General features: G+C 45.6%; 1 protein-coding gene across 1 annotated transcript in view; it reads left to right on the top strand.

Moving 5' to 3' along the window:
- CNTN2 (contactin 2) overlaps positions 1 to 25,710 on the top strand; it is a 56,990-nt gene extending 31,280 nt beyond the window's left edge. The window contains exons 7-23 of the mRNA XM_027870677.1: positions 415 to 514; positions 1,267 to 1,442; positions 2,309 to 2,445; positions 3,063 to 3,192; positions 4,081 to 4,231; positions 4,443 to 4,570; positions 5,005 to 5,180; positions 6,314 to 6,434; positions 7,199 to 7,357; positions 8,462 to 8,611; positions 11,628 to 11,698; positions 12,390 to 12,624; positions 13,101 to 13,216; positions 18,066 to 18,252; positions 18,590 to 18,702; positions 21,394 to 21,562; positions 22,523 to 25,710. Coding sequence (XP_027726478.1) covers positions 415 to 514; positions 1,267 to 1,442; positions 2,309 to 2,445; positions 3,063 to 3,192; positions 4,081 to 4,231; positions 4,443 to 4,570; positions 5,005 to 5,180; positions 6,314 to 6,434; positions 7,199 to 7,357; positions 8,462 to 8,611; positions 11,628 to 11,698; positions 12,390 to 12,624; positions 13,101 to 13,216; positions 18,066 to 18,252; positions 18,590 to 18,702; positions 21,394 to 21,562; positions 22,523 to 22,632 — 2,429 coding nt within the window. The 3' untranslated portion in view covers positions 22,633 to 25,710. The remainder of the gene's footprint in view (positions 1 to 414; positions 515 to 1,266; positions 1,443 to 2,308; positions 2,446 to 3,062; positions 3,193 to 4,080; positions 4,232 to 4,442; positions 4,571 to 5,004; positions 5,181 to 6,313; positions 6,435 to 7,198; positions 7,358 to 8,461; positions 8,612 to 11,627; positions 11,699 to 12,389; positions 12,625 to 13,100; positions 13,217 to 18,065; positions 18,253 to 18,589; positions 18,703 to 21,393; positions 21,563 to 22,522) is intronic.
- The last annotated feature ends 1,078 nt before the right edge of the window (positions 25,711 to 26,788 follow it).

Below are 26,788 nucleotides of genomic sequence, written 5' to 3'. Positions count from 1 at the left end.
CCTGCAGCTCCCTCCTTCCTCTGCTGGTACCCAGAGAATACATTACTTCAATACCTTTGGAATATGTCCTCCTGCCCTCTGGGAGAATTCAGACCTAGGCAGAGAGAGGAGGTAAATCCTCTGAACAGAGTCCTTTTCTCCCTCTGGAAAGCTAACTAACTTCCTGCCTAGGAATTAAACGAGGTCACACACTACACTCCCCACCCGCACCTCACACAGAGAAATAAATGAGATAATATATGAAAAGTTCTTTGTACAGCATTAAAGCCCTTTATAAATTCTAATTATTATTATTATTGATAGTAATAATAATAATAAACAGTCCTTTCAGCCTGGTTTCTAAGCACTGATGAGATCCAAAGCTGTTGGTTCAAAGGCTCATTTGCATCTCATTTGCATGGCTTCTCCCTCTAGACTCCCGTCCATCTTCACCCAGCATCAAGGCCAGATTCCCCTTGGAGACCTATGCTCTGGTTGGACAACAGGTCACCCTGGAGTGCTTTGCTTTTGGGAAGTGAGTAATGGCAAATGGGGATGGAGTTTGCTGACCAAAGCTCCCTCCTCCCAGCCCTTAGGTTTCAGCATAATTTCTTTATTCTTTGCATCCATCTTTTAGAAGCCATTAGTGTTCACTGACACCTTAGCCTAGATTAACTAGCTAGTGTCACCTTAGAAAGCTAGAGATTAGGGCCCTGAGGGACAAAATGATGAGGGATAGGAGTGAAGGGATCAGAAAGCATGCTGAGCATGGAGCAGTGTTGTGAAGGGGGACACCACGGAAAGAAAGGAGACTGAGCATGGGTTGGAGTGTGGCAATGGAGACAAACTTCACAAACCTACCTTTTTGCCTGGGACTGTCTCTGATCCCAAGGTCAGGACCAAGGAGAGAAGAGAAGGAGGGGAGAGAAAGGAAACAGGCATCTTATGCACTGAAGCATCAGCTCCTAGTCCTTCCCTTTCTGCCTCCTGTGCCTTTTGGATGTAGGGAATAAGAGACATGTCTTGCTCTGCCCTCCCCACTCCTGCATTCTGTTCTCTCCTGAACCTCAGCCGAGGCTCAGCACCTCTCTCCTCTGTCTCTCTAGCCTAAGGGATGTCTCGTCCCAACCCTTGGTCCCAGGCTCCATAAGCCAGTCCTACACAGGACCTGCATAGTGGTGGAGGGATTTGGAAGCAGTGGGGAGGAGAGAAGGCTCTGTGCTCTAGTTCAGTCCAGCTCCTAGTCCTGGCATTTTCTCCCCCTCCCACCCTACTTCCTCCCACCAGCCCAGTCCCTCGGATCAAGTGGAGAAAACTGGATGACTCACTGCCCCCACAATGGGCCACTGCAGAGCCCACACTGCAGATCCCCAGCGTCAGCTTCGAGGATGAGGGCACCTACGAGTGTGAAGCAGAGAACTCCAAAGGGCGTGACACTGCCAAAGGCCGAATCATTGTGCAGGGTAAGGGGCTGGGGGCATTCCTTGTACTCCAAGCTTCTTCCTCGGGAGCCTCAGACATCAGGCTATAGCTGAGAGGCTGCTGACTGGTTCCATTCATCCTGAAGTACTCCGTGCTCAGAGATATGGAGTGGGGTCTTGTTTGAGGAGAGGCCTGAGCAGGGGGGCTTGTCTTATCAGCTGATACAATGTAGAAAGGAGCCCACAAAGTAGGAAGAGTAGGGCTCTAAGTCAGGAAAATAAGAGCATCTTTGCAGAATTGCTATAAGGTAAGGTATGTAAATAGTGCTTTGCAAATTATAAGCTACTATATAAATGTCAGCTGTTATTACAATTATAGAGGCAGTGTGGCTCAGTGGATGGATAGCTCAACCTTGAAGCCAAGAAGACTTGAGTTCAAGCCCTACCCCTGACACATATTGGCTGTTTGACCCTGGGCAAATCATTTAACTTTTCAATGCTGGTGCTTAGCACAGTGCCTGGCATATAGTAGGTGCTTAATAGATGCTATAGACTAATGTCCCCAATATGGTGTTCAAGGCACTTCTCTAAGTTTATAAAACTATAAGTTTCAGAGAAGGTACTAACCTAGAAGAACTTTCCTCACCAAGCAGTTCCTTACACCAGTGAAATCACAGACCCAGTCCCAATGATTACAATTATGGTTTTTGTTATGGATACAACTACTAAATACCAACTCCCAAAATACCTCCTTCCTCCTTCCTCCTGCGGTCTGGTTGCATTTTAATCCCTAAATATGCTCCTGGTGCCCTCTGCTGTTAAGTATGGGCACTACAGCACCAAAGTTATCCCCATACAGCTCTCTCTCTCTCTCGAAGTACCATCTCACTTCCTCCTCTCTCCAACAGCTCAGCCCGAGTGGCTCAAGGTCATCTCAGACACCGAGGCTGACATTGGCTCCAATCTGCACTGGGGCTGTGCAGCTGCTGGCAAGCCAAGGCCCACAGTTCGGTGGCTTCGAAATGGGGATCCCCTGTCCTCTCAGGTAGGACTGCCAGAGGTGGGTAGGTAGCTTGACTCTGCAGAGCAGAGACCATAGAGGGTATCTCCCTGAGACACATACAAAGTAGCTTCATATGCTGACAGTGTTAAACCCCATCAAAGTGAGTGGTTGGGAGACCATCAAGCTTATGTCCTGTAGGCTTCAGAGTTTTCCTGGCACATAGGCACTTGCCCACTTCCTCAGGCTTGCTAATGGCCGTGAGCAAGTGCATGGTCAAAGAGGTCTGTCCTGTGGTATAGCGGAAAGATACCCGGTTGAGAGGCTATGGTTCTACCTCTAGTCCTTCCACTAAGTAGCTTTGTGGACCTAAGTAATTCACTTTATCTCTCTAGGCCTCAGTTTCTTCATCTGTAAAATGAAGGGGTTAAATTGAATTACTCTTCCAGTTCTAACTTTATGTCTTGGTTCCTTAAGGGTATGGAACTAACCAGAATGTCCTAAAATTAGCGCCAGATGCTATCTTCCAATGATTTACATCAACAGTTCTAAGCTTTCATAAGTATCTCAGCCCCTGGTCCCGTGACTCTGGTCCTTTGGTATCTCTGACCACATCCTCTTTCACTCCTGAATATCTTCTCCCATCCTGGTCTGTTGCACAGAACCGTATGGAGATTTCTGGTGGGGACCTGAAATTCTCCAAGCTGGTCCTGGAGGACTCTGGCATGTACCAGTGTGTGGCAGAAAACAAGCACGGTACCATCTATGCCAGTGCTGAATTGGCAGTACAAGGTAAAAACTACAACCTCTCGGTCTTACCCCTTCCACCCAGGGAAGAAGAAAATTTCATGGTCCAGAAAACATTCAATAACTTTTCTAAAGTTGCAACAGGTAGCATCAGGGACTAGAACTCCAGGAGTTGTGATTTCACAAGATGAATTAGGCTCATTAAATACATATACATACTAATAATTTGCTAAATTCTGCCACTTCTGAGTGGAGGAATTTTTTTTAAAAAAAATAAGATATGGAGAATAAAATAAGAATGTTAAGAAAATAGATTTTAACAGGTTTAGTAGTTGGTGGAGGAAAGAAGGAAATTTTCACCCCCCTACCATATAAGTCTCACTGAGTGTTACTTTGCAAATGTCACTAGCATCTAAGAACCTCTAAGTCTATAAATTTTAGATTATAAGGGGACTGATCAATCGGTGTCTTCACCTCTAATCTCCCATCTTCTAATTCAGCCTGCCTTCTAATCTGCTTTTATTCAAGTACTACCCCCCTTCAATATCCAGCTAACCTCTTACCACCTCCCTCAAGCCTTCCCTGACCACCCAAGGCCACGATGATCTTTCTCTTCCTTGAACTCTCCTATAGCAACGGATAGTGACTGAATTGGAGTCTTAGAGTTTGCAGGGATCCTCTGAGAGGCCATGTAGTCCAGTCTGTACCTGACTGAGAAGCATTCCCACCAAGGACTCATCCAACTTAGACTAGCTAGAATATCTCAAATGACAGGGACCTCATTACCTCCCAAGGCAGCACCTCCCACTTTTGGACAGCTCCAGTTAGGAAGTTTGTTCTTATAATAAGAATTGAATTGAATTACCTACTCTAAGTAGTTGTCACTATGACAGTTCTTACCATAAAAAAAAAAATCTCCTTTTTTTTTTTCAGCTTTTGCTCCTGATTTCCGGCTGAATCCAGTAAGGCGTCTGATCCCAGCTGCTCGAGGGGGAGAAGTTATTATCCCATGCCAGCCCAAGTCAGCTCCAAAGTCCATTGTGCTCTGGAGCAAAGGGACTGAAATCTTAGTCAACAGTAGCAGGTATGAGCTTCCTGGACTATTCCTCCTCCTCTTCCTTCCTTCCAGTTCTCCCCCCACCTCCTCTTCTTCCTCCTTCCTTTTACCGCTTCTTTCTCTGTCTCCTTATCTTTTTTCTCCTCCCTGTTCTCAGGAACAAGTCTCCCTCCTTTTGAGCCTCAGATATCCTTAGAGCAGCCAGTCTCTAGCCCTTTTCATTCTTTCTCTAATGCAGAGTGACCATTACTCCAGATGGTACTTTGATCCTTCGGAACATCAGTCGGTCAGATGAAGGGAAATACACCTGCTTTGCAGAGAATTTCATGGGCAAAGCCAACAGCACTGGCATCCTCTCTGTCCGAGGTAGGAACCACAGGGAAAGCCAGGAAGGAGGGATAATTCTGCTACTCTGTTAACAAAGTGATCACCAATTCAATTCAGTTCAATAAACATTATAAGACACCTACGTTAGTTGGTGTAGCTACCATAGGGGGTCACCTCTCCATGCAGTCCTATTTCTAGTTTCTATCCTTGGTTTTCTGTCCTCTTGGGTTGGTTTGGGGGCTGACTCAGGAGTTATGTTTGACATGAGAGCACCTGTACCCTTTCCTAAGTCCAGCCCCTGATTTCCTAAGCTGTGTGAAGCAGTGGCACCAATTCACAAAACAGTTTCAGTCCCACTGTTGGGGCTGATGGCACATCCTCCCACCCTGCCCTTCTCCCAGGTCACTCCAGTGACACAGGCTCAGACAGGTGCTCACCCCACTCTGTCTGGGCTCCTTCACTCCCCTTGTCAGATGCCACCAAGATCACCCTGGCACCATCCAGCGCTGACATTAATCTGGGAGAGAACCTGACTCTGCAGTGCCATGCCTCCCATGACCCTACCATGGACCTTACCTTCACCTGGGCCCTAGACGGCTTCCCCATTGACTTGGATAAATCTGGCGGCCACTACCGGAGAGCCAGCTCGGTGAGTCCTAGGGCCAAGTTCCATTCTCAATGACCCTGAGAAGCCTAGGGAACCAAGGAAAGGCTAACCCTTGACCATTAATCCCATCCCTCTGTCCCCTGGCTGAGTAGATTCAAATCCAGGTTCTCACATCTAGTAGGTGCATGATGTGGGTAAGTCACTTAATTCCTGATTTCAGTTTCCTCACCTCTAAAAAAAGGGGGAGGTTAATAATACTTATATTACCTCCCTCACAGGATTGCTGTGGGCTATAGAAAAGGGAGTTTCTAGTATTCTCCTTATGTGAATAATCTCCCTTCCTAGGGCAGCTAGGTGGCGCAGTGGATAGAGCATGGGCCCTGGAGTCAGGAGGACCTGAGTTCAAATCTGACCTCAGACACATAATACTCACTAGCTATGTGACCCTGGGCAAGTCACTTAACCCCATTGCCTAGCCAAAAAAAAATTATTATTATTATTCCTTAAATTAGAAATGGGCAAGTGAAAGCTAATGATTCTTCGAGACATCAAGAATCAATCAAATGAAATCAAAAGAATGAAAAAAAAAATAATCTCCCTTACTTCCTTGGCAAGGTCATTTCTTGAGGTTCTACAAGTGAATGAAACACTCTGTCAATCCTTTGTGTCAAATACGAAATCCCCATGCCACCCAGCATGCTTTTGGATTTTTTTTCCCACTAGCAGGCAACATTAGTTCATTTTTAATATAATCCTAGACCAAATAGAAACAGGAAGGTCATTCTAATTCTTACAATGCAGTCTAATGACTACTCAAAATACTTAGGTATATTTTGGTTATCTACAGCTTATGATTTTCTGTATCATTGCAACAATGTATGTTTTCCCTTTCCTTCTCCCTATAGTTTGAACAAATAAATGGAAAATAGCTATATTTCTAAGAAACTGCATTCCCAAATATTTACCCATATGTTATTTCATTTTATCTTGGGTAGTATGAATCTCTCCATTCAGCAGATGGGGAAGCTGAGTCCTGTAGAGATTCATGAGCTTTTTCCAGGGTCACCTAAGGAACTGGACTAAAAGTCAAATATAGGTGTCCTAGCCCAGTACTCCCTCTACTTTTGAGCTCTGCCCTCTGACCTTGACTCTTTTCCTGTCTCCCCTCTGTGCAGAAGGAAACCATTGGGGACCTGACGATTCTAAATGCCCAGCTGCGCCATGGTGGGAAGTATACGTGTATGGCCCAGACTGTAGTAGACAGCACATCAGAGACTGCAACCCTCCTGGTTCGAGGTGACTGACCCTTGATCTGGTTCTTCCTGGACCTCTGTTCCCCAGAGCCAGGCCCATCCCACCATCTCTACTCCTCCCTCCACAAATTCTTGTCTGAGTTTTCTGATGAGCCTTTAGAATAGGGCATTAGGGGCAGCTAGGTGGAGCAGTGGATAGAGCACCGGCCCTGAAGTCAGGAGGACCTGAGTTCAAATCCAGCATCAGACCAAACACTTGACACTTACTAGCTGTGTGACCCTGGGCGAGTCATTTAACCCCAATTGCCTAAAAAAAATAAAAATTTTAAAAAAGAGTAGGGTATTAGGGGCAGCTAGGTGGTACGGTAGAAATATATATATAATATATATAATAGATATATATAGATATAGATATAGATATATAATAGGGTATTACCTGCTGCCCTTCATATGCCCCATAGAGGAGTGAATGAATACTGGTTTTCAGGGGCCACAGTTTTTTAAAAGTCTACTTTGTTAAAGAGTTGAGGCTTATGGAGAAAAGTTGCCTATGATCCTGAATGCAGTCCTGTTTCCTGGATGGACCTCTCCAAGTCCCTTTTAGGCTTTGGTTTTAGGGCTGGCGTGTGTACCTAACACAGTACAACCACACATTGCCTGCTTCCTTCTTCCTAAACACCACCTGTTAAAGCATCCTAGTAGTGCCCTCTAATGACCCATCAAGGTATTGAACTCCTTCAAGACAGGCTCCTGAATCAGTCTGGGGTCTGAATCCTTCATCCTCACCCTCTTCCAATTCCATGACAGGTCCTCCAGGTCCCCCTGGTGGAATAATGGTGAGGGACATCAGCAACACCACTGTCCAACTAACTTGGAGCCGAGGCTTTGACAACCATAGCCCGATCGCCAAGTATATCCTCCAAGCCCGATCCCTGCCTGATGGAAAATGGAAGCAGGTCCGGACCAGTGAGTATCTCTGGGGCTGCCTGACCTGAACTAATCACACTGTAACATGGGCTTCCAAGCCCCATCCAGCTGCCTTTTCTCCTGCCACCTCCCATCCCAACTCCTAGCATTCATCAAGTCCATTCATTCATTCATTCAACACTTACTGAACACCTAGTATGTGCAATTCCTTGTAGAAGGTGCAAAGATAATAGATAAATATAACACTGTTTCTGTCCTGGGGAGCTTAGTGTATAATAAGGGAAATCAGACTTGTATACTACAAGAAGGTTCCAGAAGGAACCTTAGAGACCATCTACTACAATGTCTTCCTTTGAGAGAGGAGGAAAGTGAGAACCAGAGAAGGAAAGTGAGATCCAAGATCACACAGCAAGTTAGGGGGCTACACAGTATAGTAGATAGAATGCTGAACTTGGAGTCAGGAAGATCTGAGTTTGAATCCCACCTCAGTCACTAAATCTCAGATCCTCTCAGCCTCAGCACCTCTCCCAGGGTTGTTGTGAGGATCAATTCAACTGAGGTGTACTGGAGTCATCCTAAACGCTCACAACAGCCAACTGACAAGTTTGAGCATTTACTCCTTGGAAATTGGCAAATGCTTCAAACTGGGGCTTGATTTATTGTTTTGTTGATTGTCTAGACTTAAGAAAGTGATGGGGAAAAAATGTTAATAATACGGATTAAACTTCAAAGTGTGTCATGGTTAAAACTTTTTTTTGAGAACTAATTGTAGAACATTTACCAGCAGGTTCCCAATATTTTTTTTTTAATTTAATTTTATTTTCACTTCCAAATCATCTCACTCCTGTCTCTCCCTCCCCCACTCATTGACACAGCCCTAATCAAATGAGATAATGTGTGAAATGTTTTGGATATCTTAAAGCACTATATAAATTCTAGCTATTATTAATAATTGATGTTAATTATTAATATAATTCTTATCGACACAATCATTGTTGCTATTATTATTATTACTCATGGCAAAGCAGAGACCAGAGGATGGATCTCCTTATTCCAGGTCCAGTACTCTTCTCACTAAAGCATACTACCTTATATTCAGAGACTGGTGGGTAGATAGGATGTTGTGGTTTGTTTGCCTTACAGATCCTGCCAATATTGAGGGGAATGCAGAGACTGCTCAGGTGCTTGGCCTCACCCCCTGGATGGACTATGAGTTCCGGGTTTTTGCCAGCAACATCCTAGGCACAGGGGAGCCCAGTGGACCCTCTAGTAAAATCCGGACCAAGGAATCAGGTCTGGGGCTTGTAGCTTTATGGAAAGAAGTGTGAGGGTAGAGACAGAGACTCTGGCACTCCACCTTGGGGAGGGGTGAGAAGGAAGAAGCCCAGGCCTAAGAGTAAGGACTCAGGCTCTAGAATTGAAGAGGAAATCACTGAAGGTCTTGCCTGTGATGGTGGGAAGGTATGATGACCTAGATGATCAGTGAGGGCCCTTCACAATGAGATCCTGTGGTTGAGCAATATTGGGGGCAGCCTGGGGACATTGAGATGAATTGATGGGAGAGGGAAATTAGACTGTATCACCCTTTTTCACCACTTCTTACCACTCAGACAACTAATGTCCAGAAGGATGTTTTGATGAAGAATCACACCATCCCCTCCAGCACTACCGCCACTCCTCACCCAACTGCATTCAGAAAGGGAGTCAGTCATAGAATCTCAGCACTGGAAGGGAGCTCCGAGCTAAGAAAGAATTCCCTCTTCATCATCTTGACAAGTAGTCATTCCATCTCTGCTTGAAAGAGTGTGGGGAATCTACACTCCATCCAAGATGGCTGTAGTTGTTAAGAAGTTTTTCTTTACTGTATTTTATTTTCTCAAGTTTTTCTTTACATCATAGAAATCTACCCCACTGCCAATTCTACCCTTTACTCTTAATTATTCAAAACAAGAACAATCCCCTCCTTCCAAATGGAATGATATTTATAAAGCGCTTTGCAAATTTTAAATCACTATGTAAATGCTAGGTATTATTATCATATTACTATTACATGTCATGGCCCTTCGAGTACTTGAAAATAGCCATCACGTCTCCCCTATCTCTGTCGTTCCTAAACTGTGAGTGATACTCTAGATAGAGTGTGTGTGTGTGTGTGTGTGTGTGTGTGTGTGTGTGTGTGTGTGTATGTACAGGAACAAAAAGACAGCTATTTTCAAATTTTTGAAGGACTCTCACGTAAAAGAGACTTGACTTGTTTTTGTGGCCCCTTAGGACAGAATTAGAACAAATGGATAGAGGCTGGATGACTAGATATTATATAGGTTGCATTAGAGATTACTTTTGTGCTTGGGTTGGACCAGATAGCTGCTGAGATTCCTTCTAACTCTCAAATTCCATTCAGTTGCAAAGAGGCAAAGTTTTGTTTCCTGTAAGGGAGATCTCTGTAAAAAATGGAACCATCCAAAGGGAGAATAAGCTGCCTTGGGGGGGTACTGGATTCCCCCTGACTGGAGAGGTCTTCAAGTGGAGGCTAGGTTTGGGGTTTGGGGGAGGTAAGGTTATGCAATAGAGGGAATCTTGGTTTATGTATACAGATTGGATCAGAAGGCCACTGAGATGGTTTCCATCCTGGAAATTCTGTGGTTCTCTGTTTTAAAACACCTTACCACTTGATCTTGTACCACCATTTTCAATTGCCATCTTCTGAAAGCAAGACCTCCTTTCATTGATCCTTAATTGACTGCTTTCAGGCTTTGAGGAGGTAGTCTCAGGACTTGGTGAGCCAGCTGGTGCTCCCCCATTCCATATCCTGCACAATTTGATTTCATAGACTCCCATCTCTCAGCCTTCATTCACCTTTCCCCCTGGCCCTTGTACCAACTTTCCCTATAAGGTCAATCTTCTACTTGGTGGTTTATCTGCAGAAACATTTTAGTCCTTGGCTACTCCACCCTATCCTACATTGACACTCTACCTTCATCAGGCTACCTCTGCAACCTAGCAGTCAGCTCAACTCCTCTCTCTTCCTTCACCCAACATATGCAATCAGCTATCAAGTTGATTCTATCTTTACCACATCTCAAATCTACCCGCTTCTCTTTACCCAGCCACACAGTCACCACACTAATTCAGGCCCTCATTAACTCTCATCTGTACTCAAGAAGTAGACTTCTAATTGGTTTACCTGCTTCTAGACTCTCTCCATTCCAGTTCATCCTTTATGCCAAAGCCATCGTCCTAAAGTACACGTCTTATATGTGCATCTGTCTGCCTCTGTTCTCTGCCCCATTAGGCTAGATGAACTGAGGAAATTTACTCTCATTTTAATATCAGCCTAGGGGAGATGGGGAGGGAAATACCCTCACTTCTTTTCTGAGGTGGGGTGGGGGGGAAGAACTGGCAGAATAGAACACTACATAAAATGTCAAACTTTTTCATTGCATTAATTAATTTTGTTGAACTTTCCCCTGCTCTCTTTTTGAGTCTTTTTTTATGCACTGTTACTACTGTGGGGTGGGGAGGGGGTGCTTAGAGCTCAGGTGCTTGTTCCATCAGGGCTCTGAGGTTAACCCTGGGGGAATGGTTTTCTTTTCTTTTTTTAATTACACTTCTTCAATTTACAAAAATCAATGTTCTCTCTAGTCCACCCTCCCCACCTTTGAAAAATAAAATAAAAATTGAATGCTTGTAATAAATATGCACTGTCTAGCAAAACAAACTCCCACACTGGATGAGGTGGAATGACTTGATTGATGTACTCAATCAACCCCCACCTTTATACACTTATAAGCCTTGGCTCTGGGAGGGAAAGAAAAAGGATGTGCTGAGAAATATACACGATATAAAAACAAAAGATACCAATAAAAATTCATCGGCCCAAGCGGAAGAGGATGAGAAAAGGAAAGCAGCTGTCAAGAGAGAAAAAAAAATGTACTTTGGACCAAAACTAAATGGTGTTTTTTTGTTTGTTTAACTTAACAATTATTTAGGTTATTCCTTCTCCTTAGTTACCTTAGAGGTAATTCTAGTTGACCTCTGCCATTTAGGAGAAGACAGAGAATCTGTCCAGCTGAATCCTAGGGGGTTCAGGTAGAGACCCTTTGCTCCCCTCTTGCCCACTAGTAACAGAGATTGACCTAGCTATAGAGCTCTAAGATCTATATACGATTTCCTCACAACATAACTGTTCAGAAAGTGGTGTGTTATTAACAGATCACATCTGTATCTTTTAATGTCTATGGCAGCATCCTCGGGTCTCAACAGTGTGTTATTAACAGATCACATCTGTGTCTTTCAATGTTCCCTATAGCTCCCACGGTAGCACCGTCAGGACTCAGTGGAGGAGGTGGTGCCCCTGGTGAACTCATTATCAACTGGACGGTGAGCAGAAGACAGATCTTGGCTTTAGAAATAAGTCCTGCTCATAGGTCATAGGCTTAGAGCTGGAAGGGAACTTAGAGGTCATTGAGTCCACTCCTCTCATTTTACAAATGAATAGACTGAGGTAGACAGAGTCTGAGTGACTTGCTCAGGGTCACACAGCTAGTAAATATCTGAGGCAGAATTTGAACCTAGGTCTTCACAATTCCAGAGCTAGTTAGCACTGTGCTACGTCCTCCTCTTCTCCTTATTTAAGCGAAGTTCAGGAGGCACGATGGGTAGGTCCAAAGAGTTCAGAAGAGAGGAGAGCTCTAGGGGCTGCCAAATACCAGCTGAAGGCTAGACAGCAAACCACCTGCCCCTATATACCTGGATCTGTTCCACCGTTGCAGAGCTCTTTGGCAGTCTTTGCTCTTGCCCATCCTAGACACATAAATCTTTATTCTGTGATCTGAGGGGTGATTGGAGATGAGAGCATGGCTTAGGATGACTGGATTTAGACCTGGAAGGGAACAAAGAGATCATCTGACCCCCTCATTTTACAGAAGAAGCTGAGGTCCGGAGATAGGAAGTGACTGCCCAAGGACACCAGGCAGCAATGCACAGGACCAGAACTGAAGCCAGGACCTTTGTCCCTGATTCTCCATGAGGTCTTGGACCCCCTAACCCTCTGCTCTTGCCACCCCTACAGCCCATTTTACGGGAATACCAGAATGGAGAAGGTTTTGGCTACCTTCTGTCCTTCCGGAGACAGGGCAGCTCAGAGTGGCAGAGGGCCAAGGTCCCTCATGCCGATGCACTGCACTTTGTTTACCGTAATGAAAGCGTCCGGCCCTACACACCCTTTGAAGTCAAGATCCGGGGATACAACCGCCAGGGAGAGGGTCCTGAGAGCCTCACCACCACCGTGTACTCTGCTGAGGAAGGTAGGCTGCACCCCGAGGGCTCCCAACCTCTCTTGGAAGCTGACTTTGCTTCAGCATTTGTGTGCTGGAGGACCAGGGATTAAATACTTCATCCCCAACAATCTCCCATCCTGATCACCCAAGGGCAGAATCCAAACCTGGGGAAAACAATATGCCTTTAAAAAGAAATTAGCCCTGGGCCTTGTTTCTAAGCAGTTGATGGGCATGGTTGGGCAATATGTGATGGTTATCAGGAAAATGCACTGGTTCCACCCGGAGTGTATGAATGTCTGGCTGCCTTGGAGTTCAATTGTAGGATCTTCACCGGGGTGGGGAAAATTTGGTTCCTGCTCAAGTGGGCCTCAGTCCCTAAGAAAAAATCTGTGGCAGAGAGAAGACACCGCATATGGGGTCCCCAAGGACCAAGGTGTAGAGCTCCCACATATACAACACTGGATAACCCCAACAACCTAATCACTTCCCATGTTGGTCCTTAGAGCCCAGGGTGGCCCCTGCCAAAGTCAAGGCCAAGGGGGTTTTGTCCTCAGAGATGGATGTGATGTGGGAACCAGTACATCAGGACGACATGAACGGAGTCCTTCTAGGGTACGAGGTAAGCATTGCTCCCCTCCCAAGCATAAGGCAAGTAGTAGGATAAGCTAGGTCTCTACCCCTCAAGGTGTGAAGCCATCATCTGGAACTCCCCACCCCCACACCCCTGGATAGGACCCAGGAGGTTCTGGACTTTTTTTATTTTATAGGGGACTTACCTAAGGTCGTCAAGGTAGTAAGTAATGTTGTGGTCTGGGAGGTTCAGAGACCCCTCAAAGACGGGAGTACAGGACAGAGTTGCCTGAAATGACTTCACGAACTCAAACATTCTTTAAGTCAAGTTGGCAAAAATTTATTGTGATGCTTTTCATCAGGCAAGGATTCTTAAGGAACCTGCGACCTTAGAGGGGTACAGTTAAAGTTTATATAGGATAAACTACAGTAAAACATGTGCCAAATATGCTAACTAGGTGATTCAGGGCGGGACTAGGGAGTGGTTAAGGAGTGGTCAGTTCTTAAAGGAACAGGCACTTTTTGTATCTGCTGCTCAGGTGTTTTACCCAGAGTTCATCAGGAAAAGCCCAAGTAGGGGCGACAGGGAGGTGTGGTTTTTAGGTCTGCTACATCACTAAGTTAACTAGCGGTCAGGGCCAAATGAGGGTTGCCCAATCTGCCACCAATCAATGTCTTTTTTGACAAGATAGATGTAGGGAGTATACATATGTCTTAAGTCTAGAATATACATAATGACGAGTCCAGGATGGAGATAATGAGGTAGGGAGGTAGTATAGATGTTCCAGTGGGTATAAATATCTTTATGACCCAGTGCAAAACCAGTTCAAACTAATGATTCCTTCAGGTGCAGTTTGTAACTGCACCAGGGAGAGAGATAAGTGTGTTGCTGAGGCTCACTCACGAGTAATTGCTAGACATAGTATCCTTGGGCTGGAGAGAAACTGCCAGGGATAGCATTTGAGGCTAGGGAGAAATATGGTCTTGGAATTGGGGTCCTATTACAAGCACCCAAGCACCCCATCAATAACATGGAGAAGATTTGAACCTAGGTCTTATAACGATCTGGTACAAAGAATCTAAGTGAGGTAGAAGATGAATCAGAAATGAGGAAAAAGCAGAACTCTCATGCTTAGGGGAGTGATGATAATAGTAATAATGGCAGCTAGGTGGTATAGGGGATAGAATGCTGGGCCTGAAGTTAGGGAGTGCTGAGTTCAAATCCAGCTTCGAACACTACCAGCTGTGTGTCCCTGGCCAAGCTAACTAACTTCTGCTTCAGTTTCTTCATCTGTAAAATGACCATAATAGCAGCACCTACCTCCCAGGGTTGTTGTGAAGATCAAATAAGATAACCACTTAGCACAGTGCCTAATAGTAAGTGCTATATAAATGTTAGCTATTGTTATTAATAACAATAATGTAACATTTATTTAATATTTAAGACTTTAAGATTTACAGAGTCTTTTAATTTCAATGCAGCCTCACAATAACCCTGAAAGGGGCTACTATAGGCATTATTATCCCCATTTTACAGATAGGGAAACTGAGACTCAGAGAAGTTTAAGGGAATTGCCTAGAGTCATATAACTAGTAAATTTCAGAGACAGAATTCAAACCTAAGTCTTCCTGACTCCAGGTAGAACACTCTATCCACCGCCACTCTTCATTCAAGAGAAAAATAATCAGACAATAAATAACGAATGCCGCCACTCTGGTCTACTGTAATGGAAGAAACCAGAAGAAGGAAGGCTTCAGCCTTTTTTTTGGAGGGGGGGAGGAAGGGTAGATCCCCTTTGAAGAATTGATAGGAAGGCATGATTTTGTGGTTCGGTTGTTTCAGCAGTATCCAAGTCTTTGTGATCCCATTTGGAGTTTTCTTGGCAGAGATACTGGAGTGCTCTGCCATTTTCTTTTCTGGCTCATTTTACAAATGAGGAAACTGAGGCAAACAGGGTAAAGTGACTTGCCCAGGGTAACGCAGCTAGTAGGTGTCTGAGGCTGGATTTGAATTCAAGTGTTCCTGACTCTAGGGCCAGTGCTGTATCCACTGTTACTTTCCATGAGATCATAGATCCATCCAGATTTTGAATTTAATAGAGCTAATTACTCCATGATGTGGGCAATGTAGAGCTGAATATATTCTAATAGTCATTTGCCCTTGGTTTGAAAATACAACAGGAGCACTGGCTTTTGAATCAGGGGACAAGTTCAAGTCCTGGTTTTCTATCTTACTTGGCCCGGCACCTGAGACAAGTCAAGTTCATCTCTCTGAGACCTCAGTTTCCTGATTTGTAAAATGGGTATAATAATTCCTACCCTACCTCCCTTACAAGACTGTTGTATGAGCCCCGTGAGATAACAGATGTGAAAGCATCTTGCAAATGTAAGGGACTGTCATTTTTTTCTCTGACTTTCCCTTCCTGATGATTAATTACCCAACAAGCATTTATTAAGCATCTCTTGTGTACCAGACACAGGGCTAAATACAGGGGACAGAAGAAAAAGCAAAAACAGTCACTGCACTCAGGGAGCCTACGTTCTAATGGGGAGACCACATATATACACACACACACATATTTTTTTCTATTTGTATACATACATACATATGTGTGCATACAAAATGACTACAAAGTATAGATGGAAGTAGCCTCAGAGGAGAAGGCACCATCAGCCAGGGAAACAGGAAGGGCCTCCTCAGGAGGTGGCACTTAGAAGGAGGGCATTCCAGCCATGAGGAGAGCCAGACCAAAAGCACAGGGACAAGAGGTGAGATGTATTGTATGAGGATATTCAAGCAGGCCAGTATGGCTGGATTGTAGACTTCAGAGGTGAAGGGAGAGGGTGGAAGGAGGAGCGATATGTAAAAGGACTGGAAAGGTACAAAGGGGCCAGAAAACAGAGGAGTTGCTATTTGATCCTAAAGGTAATAGGAAGCCATTGGATTTTACCAAGTAGGGGGATGAAAAGGGAGGAAGGGTAGAATTAAGGATGACACCAAGGTTGCAAACAGACAAAGATGGTGGTGGTGATATGGGACTGGAGGTCAGGAGAGGGACCAGATCTGGATAAGTAGATCTGGTAATCAGCGGAAGAGTTCAGAGAGAAAAGAGGAAAATGCCCTGGTCAGAGCCTTGGGGGACACCATCTACAGTTAAGGAGTATGATATGAACCCAGCAAAGGCAACCAAGGACAGGTAGGAGAGAAAGCCAAGAGAGAAGAGAATATCTAGGCAGTAAAGAATGTGGTCAGTAGTGTTTGATGCTGTAGAAAAATCAAGAAGGGTGAAACCAAGAAAAGGCTATTAGACATGGCAACTAAAAGATGGTTGTTATCTTCAGGAAGAGTAGTTTCACTTGAATGATGTGGTTGGAAGCCAGATTACATAGTGTTTGGAAGAGAGTGAGTGGAGAGGAAGTGGAATCATCTACTGCTAAGACTTTAAGGAGTTTAGCCACAAAGGGGGAAGGGAAGACAGAGGACAATAACCATCAAGGGTAGTCAGATCAAATGAGGGCTTTTTAAGTTAGGGAAGACTTGAGTTTGTTTGAAGGCAGAAAAGAAGGATAGGGTACATGTATAACCTTTATCAGATTGCATGCCGTCTTGGGGAAGGGGTAGGGGTGAGGAATTTAGAACTCAAAATCTTATAAAAGTGAATGTTGAAAACTAAAACTAAATAAATTAATAAAAAAGAAAGAAAAGAAGGATAGGGGAAGATTGAAGATTAGCAGAAAATGAGAATGATTGTAGAGGCAATCTTTCGGAAAAGACAGGAGGGTATGGGAGTAAGAGTGTATGAAGAGGGGTAGACCTTGGCAAGCAAAAGGATCACCTGGCCACATCATTCAAGAGTAGAGTGAATGAGGAGGGAGTAGGGGCTGGTGTCAGAGGGGAGAAGGAGCTCCAGGTGTATGTCTTCAAAATTTTAGGGGAAATATTAGGTGAGGTCCTTAGCTGAGAAGGGATGGGGGTAAATGGTGGAAGAGGTTTGGAATAACAGTTGTAGTGAATGGGATAGGAAATCCATTGAGAGGATGAGTAGGATTACTACAATGAGAGTCCAGTAGGATTATTACAGTGCCTTAATACAATGAGAGTCCAGTGGTCGATTAGTTCCTTGCACCCAATCGACACTGTTTCATCATTTTCTCCAGTGCCATTTAATAATATTCCATAGCAGGAGAGAAGATGAATAGTGAAAGTAATCCAACATTAGGATTTGGCAAGGCATGATCAACAATAGGACAGTGGAACAAGGTTTTCGAGAATTGGGCAAGGGGCAAGTTGAACAGGGGGTGAAGATTAGAATTGGAGAAGAGTGCAGCTAGAGCAAAGGAGATTGATGGCCTGGGATATTACAGGGGAATGGAGGAACTGAAGGTCATGGTAAGGACGAAGAGCAAGGTTAGGAGGAGTATGGAAAGATGGGAGAGATAGAAAGAGAAAAGATTATGAGATAAAGAGAGGTCAGAGTTCTTAAACTTGGAAGTGGGACACTTGGAAGTGACGGTAATTAGACAATATTAAAATGAGTTTGCATACGCTGAGCACTACCCAAAGGTTGTTGTCAGGGGATAACTGGGATAATGGGATCATTGACAAGTATATCGTTGTCCTAGTTCATGCTATGAGAAACTCTTCCTGGAGAAAACCTCTCTGGGCCTCTGTTTATTCGTCTATAAAATGAGAGGGTTGGACTAGTTGATTTCTAAGATTCCTTCCTGCTCTGTGATTGGATGATTTCTCAAGACCCCTCTAATTTCATTAAATGAGGCTGAGTTTTAGTTGTCCATTTTCAGGGATGGTCACCCCCTGTTTCTGGGACCCAGCTCCCAATCCCTGGTCAAAGCCACAAAGGAAGGTAGGGATAAGCTGGGTGTTCTGGCTTCTGTAGATCCGCTACTGGAAAGATGGAGACAAAGAGGCAGCAGCTGACCGAGTGAGGACAGCAGGGCTCGACACGAGTGCCCGGGTCACTGGCCTGCAACCCAATACCAAGTACCATGTGACAGTTCGGGCCTACAACAGAGCAGGCACTGGGCCTGCCAGTCCCTCCACCAATGCCACCACCATGAAGCCCCGTGAGTCCACAGTCAGAGCAATCAGCTGGATGAGCCCAGGGCGGGGGAGGGCCGATTCTTGCTAAGAAAGCCCTGCTGAGCACATAGGCGCTGGTTCACAAGCTGGGGCAGGGGAGAATAAGATGTTAAACCAAAAGGAAATCAGCAACTGAGGCCTCCTCTTTCTTTTTATTTATTTTTTTCCTGGACTATGTTTCTCGGGGGGAGCCTCTGAGCAACTCTGCTTGAAGGCAGGTGCTGGTGTTTCCTGTGCCCAGGGGAAGGGTGGCTTCGAGGGAAAGTGCCATCTTTCTCTGCTTCTATGACCCCTCCCTGTCCCTAACCCTTTCTGTTTCAGCTCCCAGACGACCCCCGAGTAATATCTCCTGGACACTCTCCAGTTCCAGCCTCAGCATTAAGTGGGACCCTGTCATCCCTCAACGAAATGAGTCTTCAGTCACTGGCTACAAGGTAAGGACTCTGCCAGGGAACCCCTAAAGCAGAAATGGAAAGTAGCAGCTACTTTGTGCTTCTGCTAATGACCAGAAGCTATCTACTGCACAAAGAGGGATTTGGGAATATTTACTGATTCTAAGAGTCAGGAGAAACCGAAATGGATCACTAGGGAACATAGTGAAAATGCATTAGAAAAGGAGTCTCAAAGTAACTGAATGGTGTGGTTAGGAGCTAGAGGCAGGCAGATGGACTAGCTAAGCCCCAGAGGTTCCCAGCTGTCCTAAAAATTCTGGGATGTGCTTAATCACTGATAATTCTTTTCATTTAGTTCTTCCGGTGGGCAGCACTAGGAGCAATCAATCAACCAAGTATTTATTAAGCACCTCCTATGTGCCAGGCACTGGGATATAAGTACAAAGAATGAAACAAGCTCTACTGGTATGGAACTTGCATTCTAATGAGTGAGACAAGTACATATAAAAATATACAGCATCAGTACAAAGTGAAGGAATACAAATATAGACAAATAGTTAAAAGCAAGATAATTTAGGAGGGAGGGCACTGACATTTGGGAGAACCCAAAAGAGTCTGGGTTCAGAAAATGATGCTTCAAGAAAGAGGACTGTGAGGTGGAGGCAAGGACAGATTGCATTCTGGGAATATGGGATGGGTAGTACAAAGGATGGGAGATGGCCTGCCATGGGTGAGGAAGAAATAGAAGGCCTGTTTGGCTGAACTGCAGAGTGCAGGACAGGAGTAGAGGTTGGGCCAGCTTGTGACGGCCTTTGAAAGCTCAACAGAGGAGTTTAGATTTTATACGAGAGGGAGTAGGAAGCCCCTGGAGTTGACTGAGTCAGGGAGTTACTTGGTGAGAGAGAGAGACAGAGAGAGAGAAGACACACAGAGAGAAACAAAGAGAAACAGAGAGACAGAGGACAGAGACAAAGAAACAGAGAGACAACAAAGTGTGCGTGTGTATGTGTGTGTGTGTGTGTGTGTGTATTCCTCTGTATCATATACTTAGGAAGGAAGGAAGCATTTATTAAGTGCTTATTATATGCCAGGCACTGTGCTAAGGACTGGGGATACAAATACAAGTGAAAAAGAAAGACAATCCCTGCCTTCGGGGCCTTACATTTTAATGAGAGAAGACAACATATAAAAATTTTCTTTCACAGAATGACTAATATGGAAATGTTTTACATGATTGCACATGTATAGCTTATGTCAGATTGCTTACTGTCTCAGGAAAGGGATGGGGAGGAGGGAGGGATAGAATTTGGAACTCAAAACTTAAAAGAAAAGAATGTGAAAGAATGTTTGTAAATGTAATCAGGGGAAAACAAAATATTATTTTTTTTAAATCAACTGAAAGATAGGGGGAAAGAGGGAATGAAAGCAAAGCCAACGAGAATAAGAAGGAAGGGGGAGTAGAAATAAAGGTAAAGCAGAAATAAAGAAATATATATATACTATATATATATAAAGTCTTTATTATACATGCATATATACATGTGCACATTTGTACACATAATAGCATTTATTAACACTTTAAGGTTTTTGCAGTACTTTGCAAATGTTAATCTTATTTGAGCCTCACAACAATTCTGTGAAGCAGATGCTGTTATTATCTCCATTTTACGGATAAGGAAACAGAGGTAGACAGAGGGTTAAGTGTCTTGATTGAGGTCATACAACTAGTAAGTGTGTGAGACTGGCTTTGAACTCACACCTTCCCAACTCCACGACCTGCACTCTTATCTACCAAGCCACCTGTCTACCATTCACTGAGTAGAAGAATAATGAGCTTCTAAAACATATCACTGGAGAACATATTGCCTAACAAATATTCCGAGCTGTCCAAAAGTGGGATTGGCTGACTTGAGAGATATAGCTTGAACCCCATTGCTGGAGGTCTTTAAAAAGAGGCTGAATGTCCCTTAATGGCCAGGGATAGCATAGGGAAGTTCCTATTTCAGGTAGGGATAGGGAGAGGTGACATCTGAAATCCCTTCCACACCTCATTGAGTGACCAGTGAGGAGTGGCCCATCTAAGAAGAACCCAGTCTTCATTGGGGAGAGAAGAGACATTCAGAACTTGGGGCCCCAGCAAAGAGAAGGGTATCAAGAAATATGTGGGAAAGCCCATCCTTTCTACTTTCTCCTTTGCATTTTCGTTATGTTTCCCCAGTGATACATTTTAGTATCTCATTACTATTATAGCCGATAAATGTTAGGTAGGTGGTAACGCCGGATAGAGTTCTGGGCCTAGAGTCAGGAAGACCTGAATTGAAATCCAGCCTCAGACGCTTGAAAGCTGTTGTGTCCCTGGGCAAGTCACTTAACCTCTTCCTGCCTCAGTTTCCTCATCAGTAAAACAGAGATAATAATAACACTCACTTTTCTGAGTTGTTGAAGATCAAAGGAGGTAACATCTGTAAAGTGCTTTGAAAGCCTTAGAGTTCTCTAAATAAATTCTAGTAATTATTATTATTTAATTTTCCTGATGCCTAACCCAAACACCTCTTGCTGCACTGGTCATCAGTAGAGACAAGATAAGCTGCTTTTCAAAGAGCAAATGTCCCAGGGCCTTATGGGAACTCAGAGGCCACAGCCCCAGTGGACCTCTCTCACTAGAGGCCAGCTCTCGTGGAAGCCAAGGAGCATAGCCCACGAGCAAACTCCAATTGGAGGTCTTTCTACCAGATGCTGTACCGGAACGACTTGCACTCCGCCCCCATACTCCATTTGGCCAACAAGAACTGGATTGAAATCTCCGTCCCTGAGGACTCCAGCCATGCTCTAGTGCAGATTCGGGCCACAGGACCGGGAGGTGATGGGATCCCAGCTGAGGTTCACATCGTGAGGAATGGAGGTGCTGCTACCCACTTTTCTCCATTCTTCCCACACATTTCTTCCTTCAGTTCCTCTATCCATCAGAGCTGAGGCCAGCCCAGTCTACACAACCACGGAGTGTGTACGTCAGGCTGGCCGGCCCAGCCTTGTCTCCCACTAGGGAGAGAGAAAGCAGGCCCAGTTGGCCCAGGCCTGTCATTTTTTGCCCTCTGTTAAGCAGCTCAAGCCTTTTCTCCCCTATCTATCTCCCCCCTCGAAAAATAACAAAATATCCCGAGACTCAGCAATATAAAAGGCTTCCCATTTCACAGAGTAAGAAAGAAGATGGAAGTCCGCACCGTTTACTGGCACAGTGCCAGACCTGCCACAAACTAGCCATAAGCCCTTACCTCCTCTGGGCCTCATTTCGTCATCTTTAAAATGAAGAGGGCTAGACAAAATTATCTCTAAGGTGCCTTCAGGCTCTAAAATTCTGGTATTCACAGATAGAAAGCTGTAAGTACCACTCAGATATTTTAATACCCAGTCCTGTCTGCAAGTTTAGACAGACTCTCTTAATAAAAATAATAGCCTCTACTGGAACTTTCCAAAGATTGGAGCTTTCTAGTCACAAAATCATAGGCATTATTACCTCTGGTCCTCACAACCAGAATCCTAGATAGGGCGTTATTAATTAATCAACAATTAACATTATTAATATGCCCACTTTTCAGACAAGAAGACTGAGGATTAGAGGAGTTGAGATCTGCCCACAGTGACATAGTAATTAGGGAAGCCAAGACTGGAGCCTGGGTCTGCTCAGTCCAAGTCCAATGTACTTCTCCTGAAGCAGGGCTTTTTCCAGACTACCTCTTAAGTCCGGTCACGTTCTGGGAGAAGATGTCATAGGAGAGGTTGTCACCCTGACCCAACGTGGTAGGAATCTTGCAGGGCCCACATCCCTTTTGTCTCACCAAACATTTCTATCTGCTGCTTTCAGGCACAAGTATGATGGTGGAGAACTCAGCAGCCTGTCTGGCCCCGCACCTGGGCACCATCCTCTCCCATTCCCTGGCGATGCTGGCCCTCCTTGACTACTTGGAGCTCTGATCCTGGCCTCATGGTCCCCGCTCCCACCCCAGACCTGGACAACAGGACAGATACCTGGGGATGAACAGAGCCAGCTGGCCCCTGGCACACTCTCCCCATGCTAAGGACCTCAACAATTATATGCCCAAGAGGATTGGTTTAAACAGCAACTTTAAACAATACCCTTTTTCTTAGGAGGTAGGACGTTTTGTATTGCCAGGGACTGGAACCCAAGAAAGGATTTTTTTCCCCTTTATAAACCAGGAGGAAACAGGCATAAAAATCCATGAAAAATATTGAGCCCAGTATCCTCGTGACCCATGATCACTGGGGTTTCTGGATGGAAAGAACTAAATGGACATAAGGATGGGGAGTTTTGATACGTGTTCTTTGGACCAATAGAGATGGCAACTTTTAGGGACCCTGGGTATATCTGGATCCTGCTCCCTTGAAGCAGAGGGGTTCAGACATGCCCAGCCCCCTTGATACAGGCCAAGATGGATCTAGGGCTGAAGAAGTGGACCTGGAAAGCCTGATACAAACATTCCTCAGCCAAAGGAGGGGGACAGCAAGGGGGCCAAGGACTGCTCACCCCTAGTCTATGGGGGGATTGATATCACCTTTGGCATTTCCTCATCTTTCCAAGCAGCTAAGAGAAAGAACTGCAAATCCCCCAATTCTAGGAACTGCAGGATCCAAAGGGCGTTCCCAGTAACGAGGGGGGGACGGAGGCAGGAAGAAGACATTCAAAACTGACCAAAGGTTGCAGCTGCTGGGAGAATGATCTCAGCCAAAAGGCAACCCCAGATTAAAATGAAGCTGCCCCTGGGGTCAAAACACCCCAGCTATTACATTCAGGAGTCCATACAGACAAAGCCAACTGGCTGAGCTTGAGAAGATTGCATGACCAAGGGCTCCATCTTGGGGAAGTGCCCACCCCATGTCCTGTTCTAGGAGTGAGCACCGGAGCCTGACAACTCTGCCTCAGTTTCCTCCCCTTCTCTTTCTCCCAGTAAATCCTAAGGCCCTTCCTTATAAATATTTAGTTTCCTGCCTTGTGGGAAGGATCTTTTCCTCTTCCCTTTCCTCTGCTGGGCTCAGAGCTCTAGCCAGGAGGTTTTTGGAAGGATTAGCTCCCAGTATTCTAGAGTCAGGAATCAGACTGATGGGTGCAGAGGATGTATGCCAGAAGTCACTTTGCCAGGCATGTCCATCCCTCCCTTCACGTTGCCAGCCTTTGTGTTATCTTGGAGTGAGTGAGGCTGCAATCGAAGGGGAGTGCTCCAGGGAGTGTTAGAAATAGGCTGTAGCCTAATGAGTGGAAGGAGAAAAGCAGATTTAACTCCTCTGGGCCTCAGTTTCCCCATCTGTCATAAGAGGAGTTTGAATTAGATGACTTCTAGCGTCTCCAGCTACAACTGCAGCTACAACAATTTCAAAAATCTGGCAAATGGGCAAAGGGTAGTTGAGGGGAGTGGTTGGTACCTTTTCTGAAGCTCCCTGCTAGGGCCCAGCAACTGGGTCCCCAGTCACTCAGGGGGCTGCTTCAGCCTCTCTACCCCTGCCTGTATGAGCGCATCCATAAGGACATCCTGGTCCATAATCCTCCAATGTAGACCTTCTTTGAAGCCAGCCATCCTTCCTTCCCTTCCCTTCCCTCACCCTCTCCTCTGAGGTCAGCTGAGAAAGGGGCCCAGTACCAAGACACTGATTTGGCCCAGCCCAGCCATACCCCCATGCCTCTCCCTGATGCACAGGGCCTGCCATTTTGGAGGTCACAGGCCTCACTGAGGCTTACTCACTGTGGCCCGTTTTCTCTGAGGGTTTGTATCTATTCTGTAGTTATTACAGTGAGATTTCTATTTTAGTATCATTTTTATATATTTTTAGGTCCTGCTCGATTTTCAGGGCAGGTCTGCATTCCTTCTGCTAATGACAGCTTTTTTCGGTGAACTCACCCCACTCTGTTCCTTGAGAGGCAGGCAGAATTAGTGGAGAATCTGATGCCCCTCCCTCCCCATAAGCCCCTCACCCCACCTACCAATGTGGTAGGATTGTGGGTTTCAGATCAGCTGAAAGGGAGGTAGAGGAAGCCTCTATACGGCTTATCAACTGAAAGCAGGGGTAGCCAGCCCCCTGAATGGATGCTTCCCCCTCCCAATCATCTGGGTGACTTTTGGCCAGTGGCTAAACTCTCTACTTTCATCTCTCCCTCAGAAAAAAAAAGGAGCTGGAGGCAGGATGTTTGCTTGGGGACTGGAGAGAGCTTGAGGTGGGGGGGCTGCCTCATATATGCAGACCAGAGTTCATTTCTCCCTCTCTTCTCTCATTGCCTGTAGGAACTGTGGCATAGGAAGCCAGAGGGAAACAGGTTCAGCCCTCAAGCAATAGGCAAAGATGAGCAGGGGCTTTCTGACCCAGGAATCAGCTGTGCTCTCAGGCTGAAGGCTGAAATGCAGGGGGCCTGCCCCAGGCAAGCAGCTCTGAAACCCCCCTCCTTAAAGAGGCCTTGGAGAAGAGGGAAGCGGCTGTGGGGCAGAACTGTTACTTTGTGGGTGTGTGTGTGTGTGTTATGTTGACTATTTGGGGGCTTATCCCAGGAAAACCTCACCATGTCTAAAGTAAAAGACCAGTTAAGTCCCTAACATCGGACCTTTGTCTTCAGCATACCATACCTCTGAAGGCCAGGGGAACAATGGGGAACTTTTGGGAAGGGATTTAAACCAAGCAAAGGAGGCCGAGGAAATCGGCTGGGACGCAGAGGGACATGGAGACTGCCGTGGGCGGATGCAGAGTGGACCATTGCCTCAGATGCTGCAACAGGTGGCCAAGGCAGGTTATGGACTCTTCATTCACTGGGAGCCCTACAGAATGGGATGGCTTGCAATGGATCTTGCCAAGAGTCAGAGGAGTCCCTTCTGGACCAAGGGGCCTCTGATTATTTGCTTCCAGGGAATCCATCGGTAGTTTCTACCCAACCAGTCTGGGAAGGACAGACCTAGGGAGCGGTGCCTTTTAGCTCCCCCTGGCTCAGATTTCCACAACCCGCAGCCCCAGCTCTATTCCATGTCAGAAGTTTCCCCTCCTCTCCCCCCCCCCCCCCCCCCCCTTTGTTGCCCCTGGGGAGGGGGGAAAAAAAAAAAAAAACACAGGTGCTTTTTTTTCTTCTTTTTTTTTTTTTAACCACCCGGCTTGCAGTTTGCCTATCCAAGTGCCTTGTAGGCTGGGGAATAGGGGTTTTTCCTCTCTCTGACTCCCCTACCACTTGCATAGACTTCTCCAAGGAGTGCTTGGGGAAGGGAGTGTGCCATAGGAGCCGATTTCAGCTGTGTACGTTTGGCGGAGAAAGGTAGGTACCCTTCTGCCTCTGCTGGTTTCCTTGTCACTTTAACATTCCAGCTGTTACCCCCCTCTCCTTGGGAGTGGAGGGCAGCTCTCTCCAGGTGTGCATTTAAGAAACTTAGGGGAAGGGAGAGGGACTTGTACTTCTCTACCTATCTGGTGACCTTCAGAACCAGGGCTTCGGGGATGCAGAGAGCACCTGTTCGTTGGGCTGTTCCTTGATTTTGGAAAGATTGGAATAGTGAGAACAGTCCCTGCAGTCTGCTTTCTTCAGTTCTACAAACTCAGGGGTGAGCTTCTATGTGGATCAATCCTTCCAGCTGACTAGCTGGGCTCTCTAGCAAAGAAACAGCAGGAGGGACCCAGGATGGACAATAGGAACATTGCTGGACCCTGGAATAATGTCTGAGGGAAGATAGGGAATCTTTCTACTCCAGAGACCTTTAGGAAAGAAGATGCTAATATGGTCAAGCCCTGCTTGGAGCAGGCAGATGTTGTCCTCTCAATGTCTCCTTCAGATTGAGGATCCAGCAATTCCCACAGCAAGACCCCCTGGTTTGACCCTGAGCTTGACTAGGCTAAGGCAGGCTTTTGATTCCTGTCATCTCTTCCCCAGCTACAAGGACTCTCCCCCCCCCACCTCCTACTCTCCTCATTGTTTCTTTTCTTTCCCTCCCTCCCTCGTCTTTGCCTTCCCTTCTTTCCTCTTCCCACCTTCTCTCATTTCCCTTTCCCCTCTTTTCACCATCTCCCCATTCCCTCTCCTTCCTCTTTCTATGTCATTTTCCCTTCTCCCTTTCCACCAATCTCCCAATCTCTCCTCCCCATTTCCACC

Source organism: Vombatus ursinus, unplaced genomic scaffold, assembly GCF_900497805.2.
Source record: "Vombatus ursinus unplaced genomic scaffold, bare-nosed wombat genome assembly UNPS02014798.1, whole genome shotgun sequence".
NCBI lineage: Eukaryota > Metazoa > Chordata > Mammalia > Diprotodontia > Vombatidae > Vombatus > Vombatus ursinus.
The sequence above is the reverse complement of the archived record's forward strand: the minus strand, read 5'-3'. Positions and strand labels throughout refer to the sequence as shown.